The 23,816-nt window shown below is 42.8% G+C and overlaps 1 protein-coding gene across 3 annotated transcripts; it reads left to right on the top strand.

The window, feature by feature from the left end:
* Positions 1–208: 208 nt before the first annotated feature.
* Positions 209–23,480, top strand: mtss1la (MTSS I-BAR domain containing 2a). 3 transcript variants are annotated; one of them, XM_086298076.1, is made up of 15 exons: positions 209–811; positions 4,345–4,406; positions 4,511–4,584; positions 14,489–14,573; positions 14,762–14,853; positions 14,946–15,020; positions 16,950–17,107; positions 17,241–17,348; positions 17,771–17,868; positions 19,765–19,897; positions 20,556–20,630; positions 20,856–21,011; positions 21,346–21,522; positions 21,658–21,823; positions 22,105–23,480. In XM_086298076.1, exons 1-15 carry the CDS (start codon positions 743–745, stop codon positions 22,905–22,907), a joined length of 2,331 nt encoding a protein of 776 aa, XP_086154202.1. In that variant the 5' UTR covers positions 209–742; the 3' UTR covers positions 22,908–23,480. The 3 variants fall into 3 exon arrangements, with proteins under 3 accessions (XP_086154202.1, XP_086154203.1, XP_086154204.1); XM_086298077.1 differs by lacking the exon at positions 20,856–21,011; XM_086298078.1 differs by lacking the exons at positions 20,556–20,630; positions 20,856–21,011.
* Positions 23,481–23,816: the final 336 nt, after the last annotated feature.

The following is a 23,816-nucleotide window of genomic DNA, read 5'->3' as shown; positions in this document are numbered from 1 at the left end:
CGATCATGAACAGACACGTGTGTGAATACACATTTAAATCCGAGGAAATCCTACTTTGCGTGTTTGGCAATTGTTCGCTGAGAAGGCAGGACTTCACTTTTGTTTGCGTGGGGGGTGGAAGGAGGAATGGGTGTTCCTTCTTGTCCCCTCCTCCTATCAAGACAGAAAAAACGCACTTGACCAGCCCCCTTTCCATTCCCATGGATCTTATTACGGGAGCCTTCAGCTCCAAGACATCTGCTCCGCTATTAACAACGGAGCGCGTCCCCGCGTCTGTTGCGACTCATCCGGTCGTACCCCCTCCTCCTGCTCGTCCTCCACCTCCTCTTGCCCTCTTCCCCAGAGTAGTGCTCTCTCCGTTGATTGTGTTTAAACGGTGATCATGAGAAGCCACCGTGCATGTGCCCTCCACGTTGCATAGCTGTAGTCCAACCTGGCAGAAGAGAGCGCCCCTGCTCCATCCCTCCTGTGCCACCGAAAGGCGAGTACCGGCGGCAGAGCGAGCAGGAGTACCCGGTGACACCGAGCAGCACATTTCTTTTTGTCTGTGCGCTCCGCTGCTGGCTGTGGGCTGTGCGTCCTCGCATCCTCCTCGCTGCAGGCTACGTTGTTGTAGGGCAGCACCTCGAAGGACGGATGAAGAAAACAAAGGTCTACACGTCCGATGTTTGAAGCAGCAACAGTGGAATATTTTGTCTGATACTTGTCTTTCCGCGAGCTTTTTTTGTTTGTTTTTGACACCATGGAGTCGGTGGAAAAGGAGTGTGGAGCGCTGGGTGGATTATTCCAGGCCATTGTGAACGACATGAAGGTATCACACATAATTTAAAGTAGATAGGGAATTATGTGACCTTTGTGATTGCACAGTGGCTGATCAGATGCATTTTTTTTACTGCCTTTGTTTCTTTCACCGGGTCCTCCCCCACTTGAAACACCGCTGTAGGACAAACTGGGAGATGAAGCGTGTTTCCCTTTGTGTTGTCGTTATAATGTACTGCAGGTCAAACAGTGCTCACACTTTAGCAAGTGTGCCAGAGTACTTGCATGGAAACATTTGCAGAACAACATTTGTCTTTTAACACAAAACCACTATTTGCGGGTGTGTGGTCCACGGGTTAGATCATAATCAAAGTTTAAAAAAATATTCCAGCTCTCATTCCTCTTTTTGTGTGTTACAGTAAAACTATCAGGACTAAAGAAGAAGTTATACTACACAGTTAATAAAAGTCATACTACACATATGATGGGTGCCATTTAACCCTAAACAACTGTTCCTTCTCTATCCCAGCCTCAAGTGATTTCTGAATTAAGTGTCAGCTGTAAGAGGATGCTCTGGAAGAAAATGAGAGCTCCATAACCTCAGCTTCTGAACAGAAATAGACTTGAAATGCTATCATTGTGCTTCCTGTTATTTGGACTGAAATATCTACATTTTTTCAACTTGGTATTAAATGCACATTTAATCTTTTAACAATTGAACTGTGTGACCTTGCGCTGTATTTGTACGAAGCCAGTGCTGTCTGTCTTTTAGTTAAAAACAATTTCTTAAGCCAGAATCACACGTATGTTATTGTGTGTGTATTGATTACATGTCAGCGTGTGTATTTGTGTATGTTGGGGGAGGGGTCAAGTGAAGGAAGTTGAACCAGGGTGGTCTGCTGTTCATGACAACAGATGGAAAGTGTGAACGCATTCATTGGGCCTGGAGGCAGCACCCAGTCTTCTCATTGTCCGGGAAACCCATGATGCAGCAAAGTGGTTACAACAGCGAATAAGTCAAGCGTCAAGCACTTCTTTCAGTCCAGCAGATTTCTTATTGATTACTAGCGCGCAGGATCATGGCGCCTTAGGACAGACTATTTATGGACCTCTCATTAGTCAGGTTCCAGTGAAATCAGCTCTATTGGCAGTGCTGGTTTGGTTTCATAAATTTCCTTTTTGTGTTGCAATCATGCCGGGGCCAGAGAGCGACAGGGGCTCACAGAAAGAGGCAGTCTGTGTATTGATAAGCAGCACAGATGAATGAGGCTGAATCCCTTAGTCAGCACAGTATCAATGTCCACTGTCCGAGACAGACATCTGACCTCATTCCTGCCGGCTGGTTGTGCCATGCAAGCCAATCGAACCAGCGATCCAATGGCACTGCTTTCCTAATTCTGAATATTGTTAGAATGTAGCTGCGTGACATAGATGTAGCACTTCCACAGCCTCCTGTGTGCTATATTGTACTGCATAGAGAAAATGTGTGGATAATAGCTGCACCTGTTGGTTATGTAACTGTCTGATGAGGCAACAGGAAAAGAAATGAAAGAGTGGGAGGTGTTAGAACAGTAGGTACAGGATGAAATGAGAAAAGAATGTTCTGCAAGATTTGATCCGGAGTCAAGAATTACATCAGGAATTAGATTTGATCTGATGAGAGTGATAGGGAAAGTGATTTCAAGCCTCTTTGTGTGAAAAAGTAACCAAATGTCCTTGAGCAACACTTCCTACCAGGTCCAAGGATAATGCTTTAACCTGAATGACGAGCTGTGGGAGGAAGAGACTTTCTCTGCTTGCTTCTCTCTTTTATCCATCCTTTTCATCCCTGGATGTTGTTGGGTGTAAATGAACTTTAAAGAAAAAAAAAGTGTGCCCCCCTCCCAGCTGCACTGCACATAGCCCTCTTTACCCAATTCTTTGCCCTCTACCCTCAGCTGTCTTGGCAGCACATCCCTCCAGCCCCTCAGAGCCACAGCGCCCACAGGCTAATTAGACACCTGTTGAAGTCAAGTGGGAACAGCCAAGCTGGGAGGTTCATGAAAAACAATTTTTTTAAAAAGAGGGAATGGCTCCTAAATCACTTTCCAAGGCAAAGACTTTATCTAAGGTAACCTGGGAGTTAAATCATGTCATTGCCAGAATGGAGGTTATAAGTGATGCAGCACAAGACTCTTTTGTGATTGCATGCTAGCTATATATAATCAAGATGTGTAACCCCTTTTAGCTCCTCTCCATCAAAGAGTCACATAGAGGTTGTGCCCTTCCTCTTCTTACTCCAGGGCTCAAGGTCCCACTCTAATGGTCGGCTCTTATAGCTCACGGCAGCATGTGACGATCCTGGGCTAAATCTAATCCAGGTTTTTCAAAAGAAAGTCTTACTACCTGGCTTGCGTGCATAAATAGTAATGATATTAGGCCTTGTACACAGCACGTGCCTGCACACCAGACATGCAAATATCTATATACAAATCGAAAAGTATGTAGTTCTTTTGTCACCTGGGACAAATTATCTACCTCTTTGCAAAAGAGATTTATCACTGTAGGTGGCCAATGTTTACCCGTTGTTTCAAACAAGTTTGAAACAAGTTAAATATTCAAATACACTGAGACACAGAGCTGCAAGTTCAAGTTTTTGTTTTATCATGAAACAAGGGAATCGATAATAATAAAGACGAAGCATAAAAAAAATGTTGTATGCCAATTTTAACCCTGGAGAACCCATGGGGTAAAATTTGACCCCATGGTTTCCCTAGAAAACCAATGGGGTCGGCTCTGACCCCATTGGTTTTCTAGGGTTATACATCACTGTGATTTCACAATCTGCCCTAGTATTATACACTGTAAATATAATACACTGCAAGTGTGCACAACAAAAATCACACTGGCCTTTTTAAAGACAAGTCAGAGCATGGACTTATACAACACCCTTTTTCTAATCCTAGGGTAAGAAGGCAGCCTCTCCATAGCTTTCTTCTTCTTCTTTTTTTCTGTTTTTCTTTTTACTTTACTAATTATTATTAGCAATATGTGTATATATATATATATATATATATATATATATGTATATGTATGTATATGTATGTATATATATATGTGCAGTGCAGCCTAGGCGGAGTAGTCGAACACAGATTCACTGAGCGCTCAACACAGACAGCATCGTCAGAAGGAAAATTGATAAAATAAATTACAAATGTTGTATTGTTCGATACATATGCGTACCGAACCGAAAGCACTGTATCGAACGGTTCAATATCGATACGAATATCGTTGCACCCCTAATATATATATATATGAATGAACTGATATACACACACCAAAGGGGATAATGGAATAAGAAAAAAGTGATTGACTGATTTTTCCCAGAATAAAACAAATGTTTTTTGGGGGTAGGATATATACATTTATTTTCCTTATTTGGATTTCAACCTGGTATTTTCCACCAAAATTAATGAGAAAATGCATTTTGTGTGACTAAATCTAACACTGAAATTTTTGTGCCTGCTGTTTTTGTTGAAGCACGCGGACCTGAATGTCCTTGGTGAGATATTTATTTGGTTTAACACTTTTCCTTTCTCTTATCAGAGCTCTTACCCTGTGTGGGAAGACTTCAGTGCCAAGGCCACAAAGCTACACTCTCAACTCAGGTGAGAAGCAGTTCCTGTGAACAGTAAACCTCAGTGAGGAAAATTCTTGTGCAGTGTTTACAGACTCTGTGCAGTGAGAGTGCAATGAACCAATGTACTTACAGGACCACAATTCTGGCAGCAGTGGCCTTTTTAGATGCCTTTCAGAAGGTGGCGGACATGGCGACCAATTCTAGAGGTAAGGGAAATTTAGCCTCACATGGTGTGGAGTCGAGCCTCTGTATGAACTGGTGGAAAAATAGTGTCATGATAATGATCAGCTTTGTTGAACAAATACGTTTGTTGTTTTAGTAGGGAGTTGTTAAAAAGTAGAAGCTAAGAGTGTTGGTAGACAAGCAGTTAGTATGTTTTTCCCTTTCTAAGTCGTAAAGGTCACATAAAGAAAATAAACAGACTTTTCACATCCTTAAGTAAGTGTATTGTCTCTCACGGCACCATTCTGTTCACTAAGATGACGCGAGTGGGGCCAGCTGTGAGCGAGGTCGGGTGGTGGAGGCTCAGAGAAATGAAAATCTAAGCTTATTGTTTCTTTGGTCTTAATGAGGTCTGCTGATCTGCTTTGTCACTGCGCTAGTGGCAGCAGACTGGCTGGCTGGAGAGGCCGCTGATTAACACAGATTTCTTCGGAGTTGATCGTCGAGAGCAGTATGTAGGTCAGAAAAACCCTGCAAACCCCGACGAGGCTCTCGACACACTCAATCACATAGACGCAGAAACATACACGCACACACACATAAGCACACACTGATGCACTGTATTCAAAGAGTGACAGCTGGTAGCTGGTCACCTGACCTTACAGGCCACATCCCAAGATGTTTTTCAAACTATTTGCACTGGCACCGCCCCTTATTGACCACTTACTTCTGGGAAAAATAACAGAGCAGCCTCAGTGTTCACTTATTATTGCCAGTTTTACTTCCTTGCACTTTACAGCAACAGTTTATCGCTATTACAATACTAAAGGCTACTTTAAATGATTCCTGGTGTGAGTGCACATGAGCTCTGTAAGATGATGCAAGGTAGACTGGGGTCAGCCTGCTGGCTTCGAGCAGCTGGCAGCCTGCTAAAATAATGGGGGGTAGGCCATGGTAGGAATAAAGGGCAAGACTTCAAAGGAAAATTGCTGTAAAAAGGGAAAATAGCAAAATGATTGATATTCCGGAGAGAGATGAGAAGAGAGAGAAGGGCAACGAGAGTTTGCAGATAGCTGTATAAAATCTGTAAGTGTGTCACTCATACGCCCACTTCTGCTTTTCTCCCAGGCACATTAAGTTTAGGATTAGTGCCATCCTTCTCAGGACACAGACTGCATGGGTGATGAGAGACTAGCAATTAAAGGGGAATCAGTGTACTTAGACAGAAACATATGAGATAATTTTTTTTCTTACTAAAATCTAAAGTCTTATATTAGTATTATTCTGCTTTTATCATTTTCATCGGTGCTCAGTGTTGATTGATTGACGGGATTATTCTTCCATTTGACAAATTATCATGACCTATAAAACACTGCTATTTTCCCTTACATGCTGTCGTCAATATAATAAAGGGAGTAACAACAATGGTCACTGTTTCTTTACTTTTCAATAATCTTTTGATTCTTTTCCATAATGAAATATCTGTGACAGATCTGTGGGCATTTAACCAAGTGGTTCAGCGCTACATGGCTAAACCTGCAATTCCCATCAGGCCTGTAGCTAATACAGTTACTTACTAAGTGATAGCCAGTAACACATTTTGCACATAGTGGACATAATTATCAAACGTGCTGTAGCAGCAATGCTTTTTTGTCATTGCAAGCATGTTCTGTGGTAGTGTTAGCATTTAGCTCGAAGCTCTGCTGTGGGACAACTGGTTTTACAAATAGCAGTCATTGCTTAAAAAAAAGAAAACTAAAACATCTTGTGCAGCTTTTATGTGCTCTTAGCAAGCATGCCATCTCACTTCTGTCTCTCCTGTGTGAGCTGTGTTAGTCTTTGCGTGCTCCAAACCAAACCCAGTAATTAATTAGGTAGGAGTAATGTCGATATTTACTGGCGCTAGCTCTCAGTGCACAGGGGTAACCTTTAAACCTATTTAGGCAACTTTGCCTCTCTAGCAGCTGCAATGTCAATTTATTTAAGCTATCCTGGCATCCAGATGTTCTCTGTTTTCCACATGGTTGTACTCTTGCTAACTCAAACTTATTTAGGACCATAAAGATAAAAAGAATTCAGAGGTTAGATGGTCAGTATATAGTAAGCCTTTATTTCTGTTTCTCTCTCTTCTTTTTCTGTCTGTATCCTTCACGTGTGTGTGTGCCTGCCTGCAGTGATGATGTTTGTCTCGGCGTCTGCACAGCCTTATAGGGCTGATTTGCGCTATAGGGGGCAGGCCCTTGGCTATGAACTGCTGGCCCCAATCGCTGTCACTCTGAGCTACGCTTGTGTTTGGGGACGAGCTGCAGCTGCTGGCACAGCTGGAGGTTTCATCGCGTTCCTCTTTTACCTCCTTTAATCTAACTTTGACACACTCACCCATTCGCCCCTCTTACTTCCACACTCTCTCTTCAGACTGTAAACACTTCCCTGCCAAGAAAAGCAGCATTTCTCCTCACTGACAGCTTCCTGATAGTCCCAGAGAGAGAGGACAGTGACTGAAACGAATTTTATGAATTCTTAACTGTTCTTCTGCACTTTTCTCAAAGGGTATCTTTTTAATCATAATTGTATTATGACTTTGCTCAACTAACCTTACTCAGCTCTCTGTTTGAATCGGTGTCTGCCACACTACTTCGGTGTGTGTCCATGTTCAGACTTCTTGCTTGCGTTGTCCATTTTTAGAGTTTATGGTAGCTGTCATGGTATTAGCATCTGTTTTCTATGAAGCAGCTGGAGGAGTTGGCCTCCAGGCGTTCTGGCACTGTGTCTAACAGCACTGTTTCTCTAAGCTGTGCTGATGGATCTATGTCTGAAGGCACGTCTGTCTCAGTGAACTCATAGCTTGCATCTGAGTTCAATAAAGGTCTGCAAGCCACAAAGTCTATATTAGGTGGTATATGTGGAGAATTTGGGTTTTTTAAGGATATACGTTTCAACACCAAGCTTTTGTGCAACTTAACCTAAGGCCGTGTAGCTCTTTGGATCCTTTTATTGTTGGATTGGCCAGTCTAATGGATTTTGGTGTGCCGTCTGGACCTTTTTTGTCGTTCATATTAAAATGTTATGTGAGGACATTTAAAAGGATCAGACTCGAGTTGAGAAAATTGGAGACTGTGTGACTTATTTAGTTGTTGCTTGGATGTATGATGTGTTCTTTAAACAAAAGTTGTTTTTTTTCCAGTTTTTGAACGTAGTTGAGTTTGATAGACATCAAAGAGACATGGGTAATGGTCCATGAAAGTATGACACAGTCTCCATGTTTTGCAGAAAGTGAGTTGGCTGTAGTTGGGGGTTAGTTGACCTGGGTGGGGGTTGTGATTGGAGTGGGATTTCCACAGCTCTGGGTATCCAGGCTAGGCAGAGGCGTTTAGCTAATCCTCTTAGCCCCACTCTATAACACACAGACACAGACTGCCTTCTCTTCTCTTCCTGATCAGCCACCCCCAGCTTTAAAAATTTACACTGTGGGATCACCGGCCAGACAACCATACACTGCATGTTTTTATTAAGCACGGATGAACATTTCTTCTTCTACGTGTGATTATCAAAGCTAGCGCCGTCCATACTCCATTACATGTACACCCATGGAAACAATGTTTCTGTCGGTCACTGCAAGTCCTCTCTGTTTGGCTCTGTGTCTTTTCTTTCTTACTCACTCAGTCCATACTCTGTGGAGGTATGCTAGTAGATCAGTGTGTCAGCGAAGCACTAATCTGCTTGGCCGCTGTACTTCTCTGGGTTGGCAGATGGGACGGATATCCCTACCCGCCATCTGGACAGCCTGGCGTGGACGAGATGTGGCCGTGGCCTAGCGCAGAGCGAGATCAGGGGATTAATGTATTCCGTGCTATCCCAGCAGTGCAGCTATTTTTGCAGACATGTCAAATAATAAGTGTACCCATCAGACCAAAGCTGACATGCATCAACATTTGCATCCCATGTACAAGCCTGAGACAAGCCTGTTCTGCATTCTGTGTACCAGAACCAAGAGTTTAGAATCTGCAGCTCACAGTTAATTAGCTTATAGATTTCAAGTGATTTAGATCGGACCTACATGTTCAGTCATTCACATAGATAAATACAGTAGCTGGTAAATTACAAACTGTTGTGCCATTCTGCTAATTGTATGCAAGGCTCTTTGGTTATTTCACGACCTTCAACCACAAGGTCACGCTAAGTATCGACAAGAGCCTCTCATTTCCCCCTCAGCTTCCTACCTTGTTCGTCGGACAATTTCCAGCAGAGTTCTTCATGAGTCACTACGGAGTTTATGGGCTTAAACTCAATGCGGTCATCCTGCAGATGAATGTTTTCCAGCTATTGTAATAACTACATCCACAGAGTAAAGGGTGAAGCGGGTGCAGCAATAATGTGAGAAACAGATGAAAAGGGGAAATAAAAACAAGAGAGAAAACAAATCTTTGGGTTCAGCGTAGCTTTAATTCTGAGGTCGAATACCAAACTAAGAAGACAAACACGAGGGGAACACTCTGTTCGGCTACATCCTGAACACGAACTCCGCTTTGGAAGGGAGCTGGAGAGGAGTGGGGAAATGCACGAGAGAGGCTGCTGGAGGAATGCGAGAGAGGAGATTAAAAGGAATACAATTTCAAAGAAATGAAAATGTAGAATGACAGATCAGATCACATGTTTGCTATTATTGGTCCGTTAAACACATCGGTCAAGATTGAAGTGGCCCAAAAATTACTGGGTGATGTGTTGTGAACACGTTTACACCAGATCAAGACGTTCACAAGGCTAACATAATGAACCCCAATGATTTGGATGGATATCTAATTACTGTTCCGCTAAACTGTTATTCTATTCAAGCTTTTATATTTGACACGTAGGTTCTGATGATCAGCGCAGGGCAGAGTGGCTAATATAATAAACTGCTGCTCAAGATAACTTCAGGCTCAGAGACTCAGATGGAGGTAGCAGCAGCAGAAGGACCAGCAGTATTGTCTGCATTGTTTGCAGGACTGTTTGCAAATGAGCAGAGTAGCATTTACATAGGTGGGGCAAGGCCGGACAGACTCGGGTGAGCTAAGATAAAGAAAATTGCTGAGCCTGTAAAACAGGAGCGCTTGAGTCGTCTGATTGAATCGGTGCAGATTTGTTGACAGAGCGCTGCTTAGTAAATTTGTCAAACTTTGGCTATCATTGCTTATTTGTTCTTGCATAAAGGGACATCACATCTATCTTCTTCAGCTTTAAACATCCCTGTCTGGCATGAGACAAAGACAGCCATTTGTGGATTGCTTCCCTTTGCTGTACTTTTTCTTGTTTTCTCTCCCTGTGGCCTTTTTTCCATCTCTAATGAAAAGCGCATCTGGACAAGGGGTGGTGATTATTTTTAGAAACATTTATGCCCCTGAACAGGAAGCTCCTCCAGCAGAGGAATATAACTTCCTCCTCCTCCTCTTTAAAGTCTTGTTCTAATGCACACCAGAACATGTTTACGCCACATCAGGAAACACTGGGGTCTGTCTGAGAGGTGAAACTTGCTGTGCGTGCTGTCTGGACAGGCAACAATGGGATGAGTGTGCGCTCGACTGTGTGTGAGAGACTAAAACAATTGATCCCGGGGCTGTTTCCTCTGCCTTTTAGTTGTATTGTACTAATAAAAAGCATTCCACGTATAAGGAAGTGACACAAAGGCTTGGAATGACGTTTTGATTTTTGCTACAGACAGAACACACTGTGTTAATCCTAAAGCATTTGGATCTGTACCCTGGATTTGCTGTTATGTTTTTTCCCTCTTCTAACTGTGAATACAGTGGACAAATACCATCTTTATTATTGAATAAACTCACAGATACTGCATGTCCAATATTTAAGCAACATAAATTACACAGATCTGTAGCTTTTGTTGCTGCAGGCGTACAGTACGCTACTCTCGTTTCATAATCCATACAGATACAGCTGTTTTATCTGCCACTCTTACCTCCTTCACAACTCACAGCTCCCTCACCAGCATATGCAATAGATGCTGCTTTATTTATAATACAGACAGCTCCTACTGTGCTGCACCAAAAGAGCTCAAGCTGTGCTTTGAAGCAATCTCTTGACGATGTGAATGTTTGATGTTTAATCAGGTTATGATTTCAGAAATCTCAGTTTCATGTTTGCTCAACTACCAGCTAAAGAAGACAAGTGAAGCTGTCAAAATCAAAGCAGGTCCTCCTCATTTTCTTCTTCAAAGATATATATATAAAGTGTTCTAGTGAAGATGACTACACAAATTACAGAAATATTTTGACAGTAATGCAAACATTACATTTTTTAATTTCTCGGCTTATTGTGGACGATGTCGTCCTGTCAGGGCCTGTTGCACCTGCCACACTATAGCACTTCCGTTGCCTTCTGACAGGCCAAACCCGCCCGGCACCTCCGCCGTGTGTGCCCTCTTTCAACCTCCTCCCGTCTCACCCCACACTGCCTTTCATCCATCAGTGGCCTTCTCTGTGTCCCTGCCAGTTCACACTCTGCCTCACTTAAAAGGGGTGAGGGAGGGTAAACGCAGGAGGCTTAACTGTCTCTGAGAGGCACAGCCAGCACAGTGGCCAAGGTGCCAATGCAAAGAATAACAGTTGTCTCACGGATGATGGAATTTCCTTGCCTTGGCAGAGGCTGTTTGAGGGTCTAGAAAAAATTCCACACAAACGTGTTTTATTGACACAAAAGGCAGAAATCAAGATGGAGAAGAAGTGAGCTGCATTCAGCTTGAAAGCCGGCGTCAACGTATCCAGCCTTAATTCCAGCAGAAGGACATTCAGGCTCGCTTGTCTGAGCACTAATGAAATCTGAGCTGAGCGTTAGGGTTTAGATGGTGAATAAGAGAGATATTTAAGTTTAGCTCCCATGTTGAAGACATCATGGAGTAGGCCTGTGGCAGTTTAGCCTCTGGCTCCCGACTCCTGGCAGGAGAACTCTCTATAAAGAAGGCCTATTAAAATGCTCCTCCTTCCCCAAGGATTCAGGGGAGTTAATCAGAACCAGAGCTCTGGATGGAACCACTCAGTAAACGCTTAGACTACTCTGGTCTGGCCTCAGATACCAGAGCTTAAAGCCACCAATGGGGGCATGACCTTCCCACCAACAGCCCCATGTTTTTTTCAACATACGTAGCAGATCTCGAGGCAGTTTGTATTTATGCTCAGCCTGTATATTAAACCAGGCGCCGTGAGCTTCAGATGCACACACGGCAGCGCTTCTGTAATGAACCACAGATTTGTCCACTGTTCAGTTACTCCCAGTTGTTTGCTCCAAGCTGTAAGATATATGGTTCTGTTGCATAACAGTTTTCCCCCGTAGTGGTCTGTGTTTTGCTTCATTCGTGCACGTGTGGCTGTCTGCTATGAGGTCGGCCCAGATCCTAAAGCCACAGGGGTCTGCTCAATAATCACTTTTCCAGTTCTTGCACACATCAGCTAGCATGTTTCTAGAACGTCAAGTATTGATATATCTATATCAAAGAATCATGATATGACTTAAAAATTAAAACAGTGGTTTAGTTTGGTAATCATCATTTTTGTGCTGGTTGACTTTTTAGTTTTTTTTTAAATGAGTGAGGTGGCTGTTAGATTTCTTAACAGGAAAGGTTGAATGAATCAGACTGAAAGAGAAAGTTCTTGCTTTGTTTTACTCTGTGCTGCCACATTATATCATGAAATGACCAAACATCATTCTTTGCCCACATAAACATGAAGCAATGTTTTTAAGTTCAAACTGAAATAAATAAAATAAAAGTTTTACACATTCAAATAATCATCAAGGAAAATATGTGTGATATAAACAATATGCAAATCAAGTATTGTAACATGTAATCAAATTATTTCAGCATTTTTGTTGAAATATTATTTTCAGGGTGGATGAATCAGTTTTACTGAAGCTCATTTTTTTTCTCGCTACATAAACTGTTATGGACCACATGTTGAAAATGCTGAATCTGGACTAGTGAAGCTTAAATGTCACAAATCTCAAAATGAACAGGGGAAGAAAAAGGATGAAACAACACATAGAGGTCTTTGGCTGTGGAGGAAAATAGAAAGAAGGACAGAAGTCTAAGTGTTGCATAATAATTGTCTTTCGAGTCAGGCTTAAGCTTGTATATATTTGTCACATGCCTGTGAGCCTTTGTAGGGGGGCTACGGGAGTGAATCACCGTGTCACTATCCATCCGGTCAAGGCCAGAGGCCAGCATGGCTCTTGGACATGGTCAGGAAGCCCTGAACCTCCCCAGGATGTAGCTGTCAGCTGATCCCCTTTTGGGAAGGGAAGAAGGAGGGGAGGAGACAGGAGGGAAGAGGTGGGGAGCAGGAGGGAAATTGGCAGGTGTGAATGGGACAGGAGTGGGGGGCTGAAAGTTCACTCCAGCTGATAGTGACATTGGGACGGTCTGTTTTAGAGATACCAGGACCCACATTACTCTCTTGTGCCTCATTCTGTGGGTGCTTTCTGTAATGGCTTTAGCAGGAGAAAGGCAAAATCAGTGCGTGTGTGTATCACGTGCATGTCTGAGTTTCTCATTGGTTATCATGAACTGGTGTAAACAGAGTTTCTTACCTGACTGAATCCTCTACATAGGTTGGACTCCCCACTTTCTGCTTATATCTAGAGCAAAGCGTATAGATTCCACATGTCTTTTCTAAATCACTTCCTGCTGATGTTGAATACCTCTGTGTGTTACAGCTGGATGACCTTTCACCTCTCCTCTCACTCAGAGGAGCAATGCATACAGGGCCCAGATCTGTTGCTGAGTTTCTTTGAACTAGTACAGCAGTTAGTGAAGTTGACAGCCAAATGTTGGACTCAGCTGGTCTTTGTCTGACAGTTTGACATGTTATCAGCAGGAGACAGTAACCTAGTTTCTTTATGTGATATCTGGAAAAGAGCACAGATCTCACTGGACGACAATCTGGAGCATTTCTTACACAGAGTCTCATTTTAGGCCAGTTATATTAGTCGTGCGTTTCATTTTCTCTTTCCTTCAGGCTTTGTAGTGAAGGTTAGAGCTGGTTTCTCCCTAACGCTGCCTGCCCTGCATGAATGGTGTTTAGGAAACAGAGAGAACAGGAAAGGCAGAGCAGACAGGGAAGAATAGAGGGATATCCCCTTACATGGTTCCCTCCTTTTTCCTCCAGGATGAAAGGGGTGAGAACTTCGGAAAGGGTGTGGGGGTTGGTAAAATACACCACCTGTCCATACGTTCACACAAACAAACCTCCGCACATACGCTCCAGCAATCATTCACAAACACACATACATGCCTCAGCTCTGAGGTCTGTCTGCTATAAGAGGTGTCTTCTCTCTTTCCTTGTGTGCGTCTGTGTCTGCGCGTGTGTGTGTTTGTGGTGAGAGACCCTGAGATTAGCCTTATGTGGCCCAGATTACAACAGGATCAGTGCTGCCATATATTACACTGGCCTATGAACCATCAGTGACACAGTGGACCATCCTGAGCTTTGGGGGCTTAAAACCTCATTTAATCACACTTCAGCAGAGAGGAAAAGTACAGTAACAAATTCACACAAGCCGTTATTTACTCAGTGTGGGGAGATTACCACACGGCGACGTTAAAGTGTCAACAGGAAAAATACGTGTTTTTGTCAGGAGGGAAGAAGATAGCACAGGGTTTTATTTTACGGTCACTCTGGAACGTTTGCTTTCCCCAAACAAATGTGACATTTGCACGCCCTGCCTTTACGGTCAACATATGTCCATCTAGTGGCTGCAACTAAAAATGCCTCTCCAGCTGAAAGAGGGAGGAATAAAAGCTGATGAGTCCATTTGACAAGAGAGTCTCAGGCCTTTCAAAGCACTCCATATCTGTATAGCCCTCTTATAGAAAATCATTTTTTCTGGGTCTTCTAGGTCTAAATTTCTATTGCCGAGCTCCGATATCGTAGATGACATTTCTATTTTTCATATTGTGTTTACAAGGTGCTACCAGGGACATTGGCTCAGCTCTGACAAGGATGTGTATGCGACACCGTAGCATTGAGGCAAAATTACGCCACTTCACCAAGTAAGTGTCACTTTTGTTTTTATTTGCTCCATTGCAATTTTCTCTCTTCGCCTGTCCTGAGGGGATTATTGTGTTCTCCATCCATGGTGACCTTTCTCTTATTTTGTTACTCTTTGCTATGCTGTGGAAATAAACCTATTTGTTATACCCTTCATTCTCTTGAATATTGTCTCTTCTTGTTGCTGCAGTGCTCTTATGGAAGGCCTGGTTACGCCGCTCCAGGACAGGATAGAGGAATGGAAGAAGACGGCTAACCAGCTGGACAAAGACCATGCCAAAGGTGAATAACTACAGCAATATAAAAGATATTAATTGCACAATGTGTATTGTATGGAAATTTATACTTCCTTTGTCTTCACATGCTTGCCAAAGAATACAAGAGATCTCGTCAGGAAATCAAAAGAAAGTCACTTGATACCATAAAACTCCAGAAAAAAGCAAGAAAAGGTTAGTAACTCTCTCGTGATATATTAATTAGTATTATACGGATTTTAATTAATGAAGTCTGCGACTGGTCGCTGCACTAGCAGTAAAATAGCACCATCTAGAGGGTAGATTGTGAAAGGATAAGTCTCTCAAGTCAAAATGCTTGGCACAATTTCAGAGGCTCCTTTCCAACTTTGGATAGTTTACCCTATAAATCAAAGAAATTAACTTCTTTCCTGGCTGTGCTTGCGTTATCCCCCGCTGCTGGCTGTAATTAAACTCCTATTTTCATACAGTATTTTAATGTAGCAGTGGTACAGGCTAGTCATAAACATGCATTATGCCCTGATTTAAAACAGCTAACGCTGCCTGTTCTTCTTTCTTTCCTCTCCTCCCTCCCTCTAACTGAAACCCTCCTCAATGTTTTTGTCTGCCGTTTATCCCTGGCTGTAGAGCTTCTAGGTATGTTTGCTGCTACAAATAAGAACTTCACATATTAGTTTCAAGGCTTAAACCCATCTTTACGTAAACCTGCCAGTCAAAGAAAACACCATCTGTCGTAACATTTGTGGTTAAAAGATGGAGTAGTTCCCATTTATTATTTACAAATCAATTTAACACCAGCGTCTGCTACTAAGGTGAAAAACGGAGAGGAGACACGAATATTTCTTAAGCAGGGAATAAAATAGCGCAAAAACAAAACAAATCCAGATATTTTCCAGATATGGAGTGTAAGGTAATGCATAACTCTGTAATACTTGACAAAAAAGCTAAACAGTGCAACAGTGATGACTTCAGCCTGTCTCTACGGTCCATCTGCAGGCTCTTGCCCAGACAGTTACATTGATTCCACAGTCTGATGTTGAAAAATGATTAAATACTAAAATTACTTACATGGGAAACAAACAAGCACAGCAGACACATGTTGTGCAAGTAGGTCTGAAAGTAGGTCAGATATTTAGCAGGTCAGATAGAGACTGAATTCAGTCAAGCTGCACCTTTTAAAAAATATGTCATACGTGGCATTGCGGTAAAAGTTGCTATCGCTTCCTGATTTGAGAATTTTCCTAAATCGCTCCCTATGTGGGGTTTGATGCTGCAAGTATTGTCCTGCATCTTTGTGAATACAGCTTCTGTTGCAAGGATCTATAAATCACGTCCTTTTGGGACTCAGTTAATTAGTGCCTTATTAAATACAGGTGCGCTGAAAGCGTAGCTCATTAAGCTGAACGTATTAAAGATATGGACAGCTGTAAGAATAATCTACAGCGCTCTGCTTGTTAATGTTTTTCATCAAGGCGATTGCCAGCATAGAGTGATACTAATTTAGATCTGCTCACGCCCTTTTAGTTCATTATATTTTGTAAGTAGAACAGTATTTTCTATGTGCTAAAACTCAGCACACTGTAGAGTGTTCAAAATGACTGGCAGTGTATGTGTACATCATGCAATCACAGCAAATCGTGTGTCATCCTAATACTCCTTTTCATCTTCATCTCATCCTTCTTTCGTTGCTTAGACTTCCTGTATCTATCATAAAGTATCACTGTGGCATGCAGTATTGAATGACCTTCCATACAGTAGTGTTTTTCCAATCTCATCCATTTCAGGGTCTGCAAATCATCTCCAGCTGCACTGATTGTTTCAGTGTCCTCTCATTCCTGTGGTCATTATCCATTCTGGTGTAATGTTTTTAAGTGTGTTGACCTTTAGTACACAGCAGCTTATCATTATTTGTTTTAATCATCTCTCATCTTTTCCTCTCTTCCTCCCCCTCGTGCACTGCGGACACTTCCTGTCACTTTTGTAACCTCCCGTCCAAATCTTAATCTGTTTTCATTCCTTCTCCTCTCCTTCTTTATTTACTCAACTCCCCTCACCTCTGTCCTCCCTGGCTCTGTCCTTCCTGCCTTTTTGTGTCTTTGCACCCTTTGCCTTCGCCTTGCGCAGGCCGCGGTAATCTGCGCCCCCAGCTGGACAGCGCCATGCAGGATGTCAGCGATTTGTACCTGCTGATGGAGGAGACGGAGAAGCAGGCAGTGCGCAGAGCTCTCCTGGAGGAGAGGGGACGCTACTGTTCATTCATCAACTTGCTTCAGCCTGTGGTGGTAAGGGACATTAAGCCTTTTTAGTATGGAAGCTTGTGCGTGTAAAGAACACCGACATACACTGTGAAATATCTTTGCTGCGTCCTGTTGATGTGGTAGCTGTTTAATTTGATCAATACTGTTTTCCCTGCAGAATATAGAGATTGCCATGCTGGGAGAAATAACACATTTACAAGCCATTGTTGATGACCTCACTTTGCTGACTGAAGACCCGCACAAGCTGCCACCAGCTAGTGAGCAGGTAACAGGAGTGTAATACTACAAATTCTTCCAGTGCCGCTGACATGCTTATTTCCTCACAGTGGTGGCAAAGTTATTTGAAGCAGAATTTAATTTGCCGTGTGTGGTTTCAGTACAAAGGTTAAAAATGTCTGTGTTTCTTATTATGAGCGGAGAGATTTTGATATTTTTTGTAATCCGACGGCTAAAATAAGCAACTTGTTGTTTCATAGCTCCATCCACCTGCTATAAATACCCAATAGAGTAACAAATAGTTATCAGTTCACACCTGGAAAGGGCGCTTGAGCTGCAATTAACTCAATTTTAATTAACCTTTACTTCTCGGCAGCTTGTGTATTTATCTTGTTGGTTCTCGTCTTTTTTTCCCATATTTGAAAAGAGACTTGTCTATGTCTAAATCCCCATTTGGTTGTGTTCCTGCAGGTGATCCGGGACCTAAAAGGTTCTGATTATAGCTGGTCCTACCAGACCCCTCCTTCTTCCCCCAGTAGCACAGGTTCCAGGAAGAGCAGTATGTGCAGGTATATTATTCAAACACTCACCACTTGTTGCACGTTGCAGTCTTTTGTATGAAAGAGCCACATCCAGACATCCAGAATTAGATAAAAGGTGTCCTCTGTTTTGAGTTACAAATCATGCTGTTTTCCATTTAAGTGGTTAGAAAATTGTAGGATGACGTTGACGTCTCCTCTTTTAAAATGAACAACCCAGATTCTATGAATATGAAATAAATCTCCAAGCCATAATTTTCAAATCATGCTTGCAAGTACATGCTTTACATTCTTGTTTTAGATGAGCTCAGGAAAACATTTTTCTTCAAGTGTCAAACTCAAAGAGCCTGTGTATGAAACCTGCATAATACCGTACTGTGAAGGTCAAACATCCAGGATTATTTGGAAGAGGCCCAGTATTATATAAGGTTTTGGTTGTACATTAGGTTGTAATATATTTTATAAACTTTAAAAAAATCATTTCAGCCGGCTTAATAGCATATTAATAAAGACTACAATAAATCCATGAATGTACCTGTGACATGTCTTCTTCACTACACAGCCTGATTAGCAGTGACAGTCGACATGCAGCGCTATCTCGCAAGCTCCTCAGCTCTTGCTCCTGGCATATATTTGTAGTTCTCAAGCTTCTTACAGCGAGATTAGGTCTAAAGCTGTCAAATATCACCAGCTGACAGCCGTGAGCCTACACAAGAGCCAAAATCCACATATTCATCTGACTTAAGGTGATAGCGCAAAAGTTTCTCTACAAATGTGGCATTCTAGGTCAAACACATTTTAATGTTGAGAGGAAGGAATATCATACCTTCTCACTTTTATTTAGTGCTACAGCTCCAAGCAGAACCTCCCTGACACTTGTTCCAATTAACGCCATGTCCTATTCTTAGTATGCTACAGGTATTCCTGGCTGGCTAATTTTAAAACAGATGCTTGCACCACCAGCATGTAAGCTTTTTCTGAAACAGTCTTTCAGTTCAGTCTGACTTCTATACATTGACTCTTTTCCCCGTGATTTTATTATTTTAGCACTAACCCTTGAAGCTCTTTTCTGTCATATTTCAGGCCTGAGTATAGAGAGGAATGACTGGGTGTGCATCAGAAGTTAGTGAGGATGGTCTCTGCCTATGCAGCTACCCTTGAGAAAAAAACAGGTCCTTACTGATACATACTGAGGTGTCGAAAGTCATCATTAAGGGGACTGGGGAAGTAATGAGATGCTACTTTTATAGGGTAATAACTTAAGCACCACACATTGCCACACATTCAAATGAAAGATTATGATGAAGAGACAAAGGTTTTAATAGGAAACAATAAAAACAAGCTTGCTTATTAAAAACTCAAAGGAGAGAAAAATGACTGCTTAAGACTAGGCTTTACTTTTAAATGATTTATTGTGTTTAATTTGCCATATTTATTTTGGCAATCCTCCTTAAGCTTCATCCAAGAGAATGAAGATTAACGAGAAATGTTAATGTCGGATGGATTCCAGAGTGAGAGGGGAAGAAGGAGGTGTGGGAGGGGAGTATGGGAGGGGAGGTGAGAAGTGCGAGTTGCACATTTCAAAATGCGTGGGTGACAAAGAGAAGCGGCGCAGAGTGAAAATGACAGAGCAGCAGACAGAAAGCACAAAGACTGCTGTTAATGCTCAGAAAGGAAGAAGAATCAAAGAAATGATAACTTTTTAATGCTCTTTGATGGACCAGAATTAGAAGAATGGAATCATTTAGATTTCTCACACAACACAGCCTTCATGATCACAGCTTTTGTGATTAATTTTTCACAAGCCTTTTATTCTTTTTACTATTTTCTGTGTAATTTACAAAACCATAAATGTGATAATATTAATCCTGATTAGAATGCATACTAAATGCTGAATTTTACACCGATGCGATTTCCTGTCAACAGTCTCCTCCAGATGCCCTCCTCAGGAGCCCATCGGCTGAGCAGCGTCTCCTCCCATGACTCGGGCTTTGTCTCCCAAGACGCCAACACCCATTCAAAGCCTCCATCACCCATGCCCTCTGATATCACAAGCCAGGTAGCAGTCTCAGCTATGATATTTTTTTTTCCTTTTATCAGGAGGGAAAATGTTTTGGGGTTTTTTGTTGCAGCAAAATCAGGAATAAAGCAGACTTGTTATCTCCAGAGATTTCTCTGGCAGTAAAACATCAGGACAGGAGGACACGGCAACAACACCACTTTCTTGTCAATGCAGATCTACAATAATTCTCTCTTTTTAACCACAATCACACTCCGTCTGCTGTATCTGAATTGAAAACCATAGAGTTTTTCCATGTTTTTGTATTTCACACATGAAGCCACCATAAGAGTTTGAGCTCTTTTTTTTTTTGCAATAGATCTCTATCAGTTGCAAATGTTGAATTTTTATCCCACTGGACTGATAAAGTTGTTCAGACTCTCACAGTCTGAACAGATTGCAGTGTAGAGAACACACTCAGCAACACACCAACTGATGCAATGTTCTTTTTCTGAATAAATGATCTTACAGGCTACTTTATTTTCAATCTAGGCTATAGAATATAGATCCCCTCAGAGAGAAAAAAATCCCTCCTTCTAAAGCTCATCAACACTCTTCTCCAGCTCTCACCATCTTCCTATGCATCTCTCACATCTAACTTTTTCTCCCCATTTCCTCTCCATCTCCACTGTTCTTTACTCCATCTTTCCTTTCCCAGAAATCAACAAGCTCAGCCTCCTCTGAGGCTTCAGAAACCTGCCAGTCTGTCAGCGAGTGCAACTCTCCTACAGCGGTTAGTACTGCATGCATCTCTTACCAGCGTACTTGCTTTGCTGTACGCGCACACGCGCACTAGCAGATGTATGCACTTGCACGCTGATGTGCTGTGCATTTCAATCATTTTTATCTATAGCTTAAAGAGGCCCGTGAGCCTTTAACGACAGCCGCTGTAAGGTATAACGTGGACTACTCGCCGATGTTGAGCACTCTTACTCAGACCTGTCTGTCCATTCCGCAGTTTGGCTCATGCTCATCCTTCGGCACCTTCCGCCCTGCTTTCTCACACACTGGCACCATCAGGCCTCTATCTGTTATACTTCCTGCGTCCCCCACATTTAACCACTCCCCTGGATCCAACACTCCCTCACCCACATCAAAGGTTCCTAGCTGGAAGGTTTGTTTTCATTTGCAAATTTTGCTTTGGGTTCTCTTTTGAGACTTTGTTGCTTCTTTGCTTCTTGTGTTTTGTTGCCTTCACAGATTTCGCATTCCGTAGAATAACCTCACAATCATTGTTTTGCTGTTGCTCATCAAGCTCAGTTTTCCAATGTTTCCACAAAAAAGATGTGCTAAACTGCACGCCCTGCTGTGCTCTATTCATATCTACCATGCATCTAACCAGTTTATAAGCCAAATCAACAGCTTCCGTGTTTTACTGCACAACTTCCAGTGAAACACTGGAGATGCACAGTTGGAAGACGGTCTCATTATTCAGTCTGCTGTTGCAGGACTGGGCCAAATCGAGTTCCTGCGAACCGTCGTTGGCCAGCACCCCACAGCGTAGGAGGGAGTCTGTGGATAAGATGAGAGAACTGGAGGCTCCGCCCAGTCCACAGGGGTATTCTGGAATGCAAGCTGATGAGCCACACAGGGTGAGAAGTGGCCCAGGAACCATTGCAGCCAAGGTAAAAAGGAGTGAAAAAATAAATGCCAGTATATCAATTTGTATGCTGTAGGGATTGCAGTGTGATGAAAATGTAAATGTGTCCTAATCTTTATGTATTTCCTGCCTGTCTGTATCTCTGTATATGTGTGTTAAGCTTGGTGAGCCCCTCTCTCCAGCAGCCAGTACTCTAGCCATGGTTCTAACCAGGGGCTTGAGCATGGAGCAGCAAAAGAGCAGCAGAGACTCTCTGCAGTACTCCAGTGGCTATAGCACCCAGACCAACACCCCCTCCTGCTCCGAGGACACCATACCCAGTCAAGGTAACAGTCATCCCTGAAGAGCCACACACTCCTGCCTGATTAAACACACATGATATCCACATACAGCACACTATTCATGAATTTAACTGTTGTGTTTCAGTCATTGCACGTGTGTGATTTGAATAGTGCTGTACGTGTTGCCTTAAACTCCAGTTTGATTACTGTGAATTGCTATGTAATGAAGCACCTGCTAATTAACCCTCCAAAACAACTGCTCTATGAACTATTGAATATTCAGTGTGGGGGAAAAATGGATTCTCATGACTTGCTGTGATTTCTAGGTTCTGATTATGAGTGCTACTCTCTTAATGGAGATGCTGACAGTGAAGGGCAGGTGGACTTTGACAAATCCTCCACCATCCCTCGTCATAGTAACATCGCGCAGAGCTACCGCCGCATGATCCAAACTAAGAGACCTGCAAGTACAGCGGGTCTGCCTGCAGGTAAGACTGTTCAGGGAACTCCAAATGGCGCTGGGGGAAGCGGCGCTGGAGCTATTGCTTCAGGGACAGCCACTATACGCCGGACGCCATCCTCCAAGACTGGCGTGAGACGCACGCCGTCTACATCTGGCCCCATTCCCATCCGGCCTCCCATCGTGCCAGTTAAAACCCCAACAGTGCCAAACTCCCCGGGTTACACTAGCCCGTCTCATCACTCTGCAGGCAGTGAGGAGTTTCTGTATGGTGATGACCTATCAGCTAGTGACAATATGAGGGCTCCTCCAAAGCGGATGAGCCTCCCTGACACATCTTGGGGCTGTGGAGGAGGGGCGGACAGGACTGTTTACGAACAGCAGGCCCTCGGCATGGCTGCTCAAAGTGTTGAGGAGGACCCTATGCTCGCTGCCAACCGCCACAGCCTGGTGGAGAAGATAGGAGAGCTGGCAGCCAGCGCCCACGCCCTCGGTGAGGGTCAGTTCCCCTTCCCTAGCTCACTGTCAGGGGATCCCGCTCAGTTTGCGCCTCAGGGGGCGTCCTCTGTCAGTCAGGAGGACATAGATATGCTGGTATCTATACGCCGGGGGGTGAAGCTCCGCAAGACAGTAACAGACGACAGGTCTGGTCCTAGGATCCTTCGGTAGCGAGTGAGGACACATTGAAGCTCTGTATTGAAATACACCGGCGCTCATGTAATACGTGAAATAAGGCACAAGTAATAAAGAGGATATAATGTGGTAAATGAAGGCCAGACAGAGTAATGAGAGATCATGGACAATGTCAAGTCATTTAACGTTATGTATGAAGTGCATACATGCAAAGTAATCCATATTTTTTAGTTTTTATTTTTGTTTTGGTGGCTGTGCTTTCTTCTCCCTGTGTGACAACCAGTCCCTTTCAAACCCAGTCATCGAATGCTCTGTGTCTCGGTTCTTGGTTTATGTTTATTATTATATTGTACATTTCTTAATTAACACATCCCTAGCCCGTGGAGAATGACGGGTGCAGTGCTCTGTGAGCCTGTCTGTATGTCGTGTCATTGTCATTGTTACTGTACTGTGCCCTGTTGCTGTTCTGTTTGACGAGCTGAGCAGCAGCTGTGTAAGTCATGTAAAAATAGAAGCATTATGGCAGTTTTTTTTATTGCTGTATTGTACTGTCAATATATTCTGCAATTAAACTGGCTTTTTACTGTTAAACGACTTGATTGTTTTGTGCCAGAAAAAATATTTTAATATTGTAAAGGACTGCAATTAATCAAAGAACTTAAATTAGCTGCTGTGCACATGCAGCTCGTGTGTAAGTGGTGTCAGCTATTTCCCCAAGCCTTTTGAAGTTTGTTGCTTCATTGCTTTCTCCACTTTTTAACGGGTTTCATTTTATTACAAGTATATCTCCTCAGGATCTTACTTTAGTTTAGATTCTAATCCAGTCAGTAGTTTTTTTAATTTGTACAGTTTATAGTGGTGATATGTAGTTTCTTACCCCTCAGCTCAGTTTGAACTTTTGAAGTGTCTGTCAGGATTTTTCTTACCGGTACTAATTTTACACTT

Source organism: Aulonocara sp. 'chitande type north' Nkhata Bay, linkage group LG7, assembly GCF_057382095.1.
Source record: "Aulonocara sp. 'chitande type north' Nkhata Bay isolate Kocher_YH1m ecotype deep benthic linkage group LG7, A_spYH_male_GT1.1, whole genome shotgun sequence".
Lineage (NCBI taxonomy): Eukaryota > Metazoa > Chordata > Actinopteri > Cichliformes > Cichlidae > Aulonocara > Aulonocara sp. 'chitande type north' Nkhata Bay.
This window is presented reverse-complemented; position numbering and strand designations above follow the sequence as displayed.

What these genes read in the sequence shown, in the direction of transcription:
- mtss1la (XM_086298076.1), top strand. Translation starts at nt 743, where the DNA reads ATGGAGTCGGTGGAAAAGGAGTGTGGAGCGCTGGGTGGATTATTCCAG. An exon ending in CCAGAAAAAAGCAAGAAAAG is followed by an intron (nt 15,021 to 16,949) that starts GTTAGTAACTCT and finishes CGCCTTGCGCAG; the next exon opens with GCCGCGGTAATCTGCGCCCC. An exon ending in ACTTGCTTCAGCCTGTGGTG is followed by an intron (nt 17,108 to 17,240) that starts GTAAGGGACATT and finishes TTTTCCCTGCAG; the next exon opens with AATATAGAGATTGCCATGCT.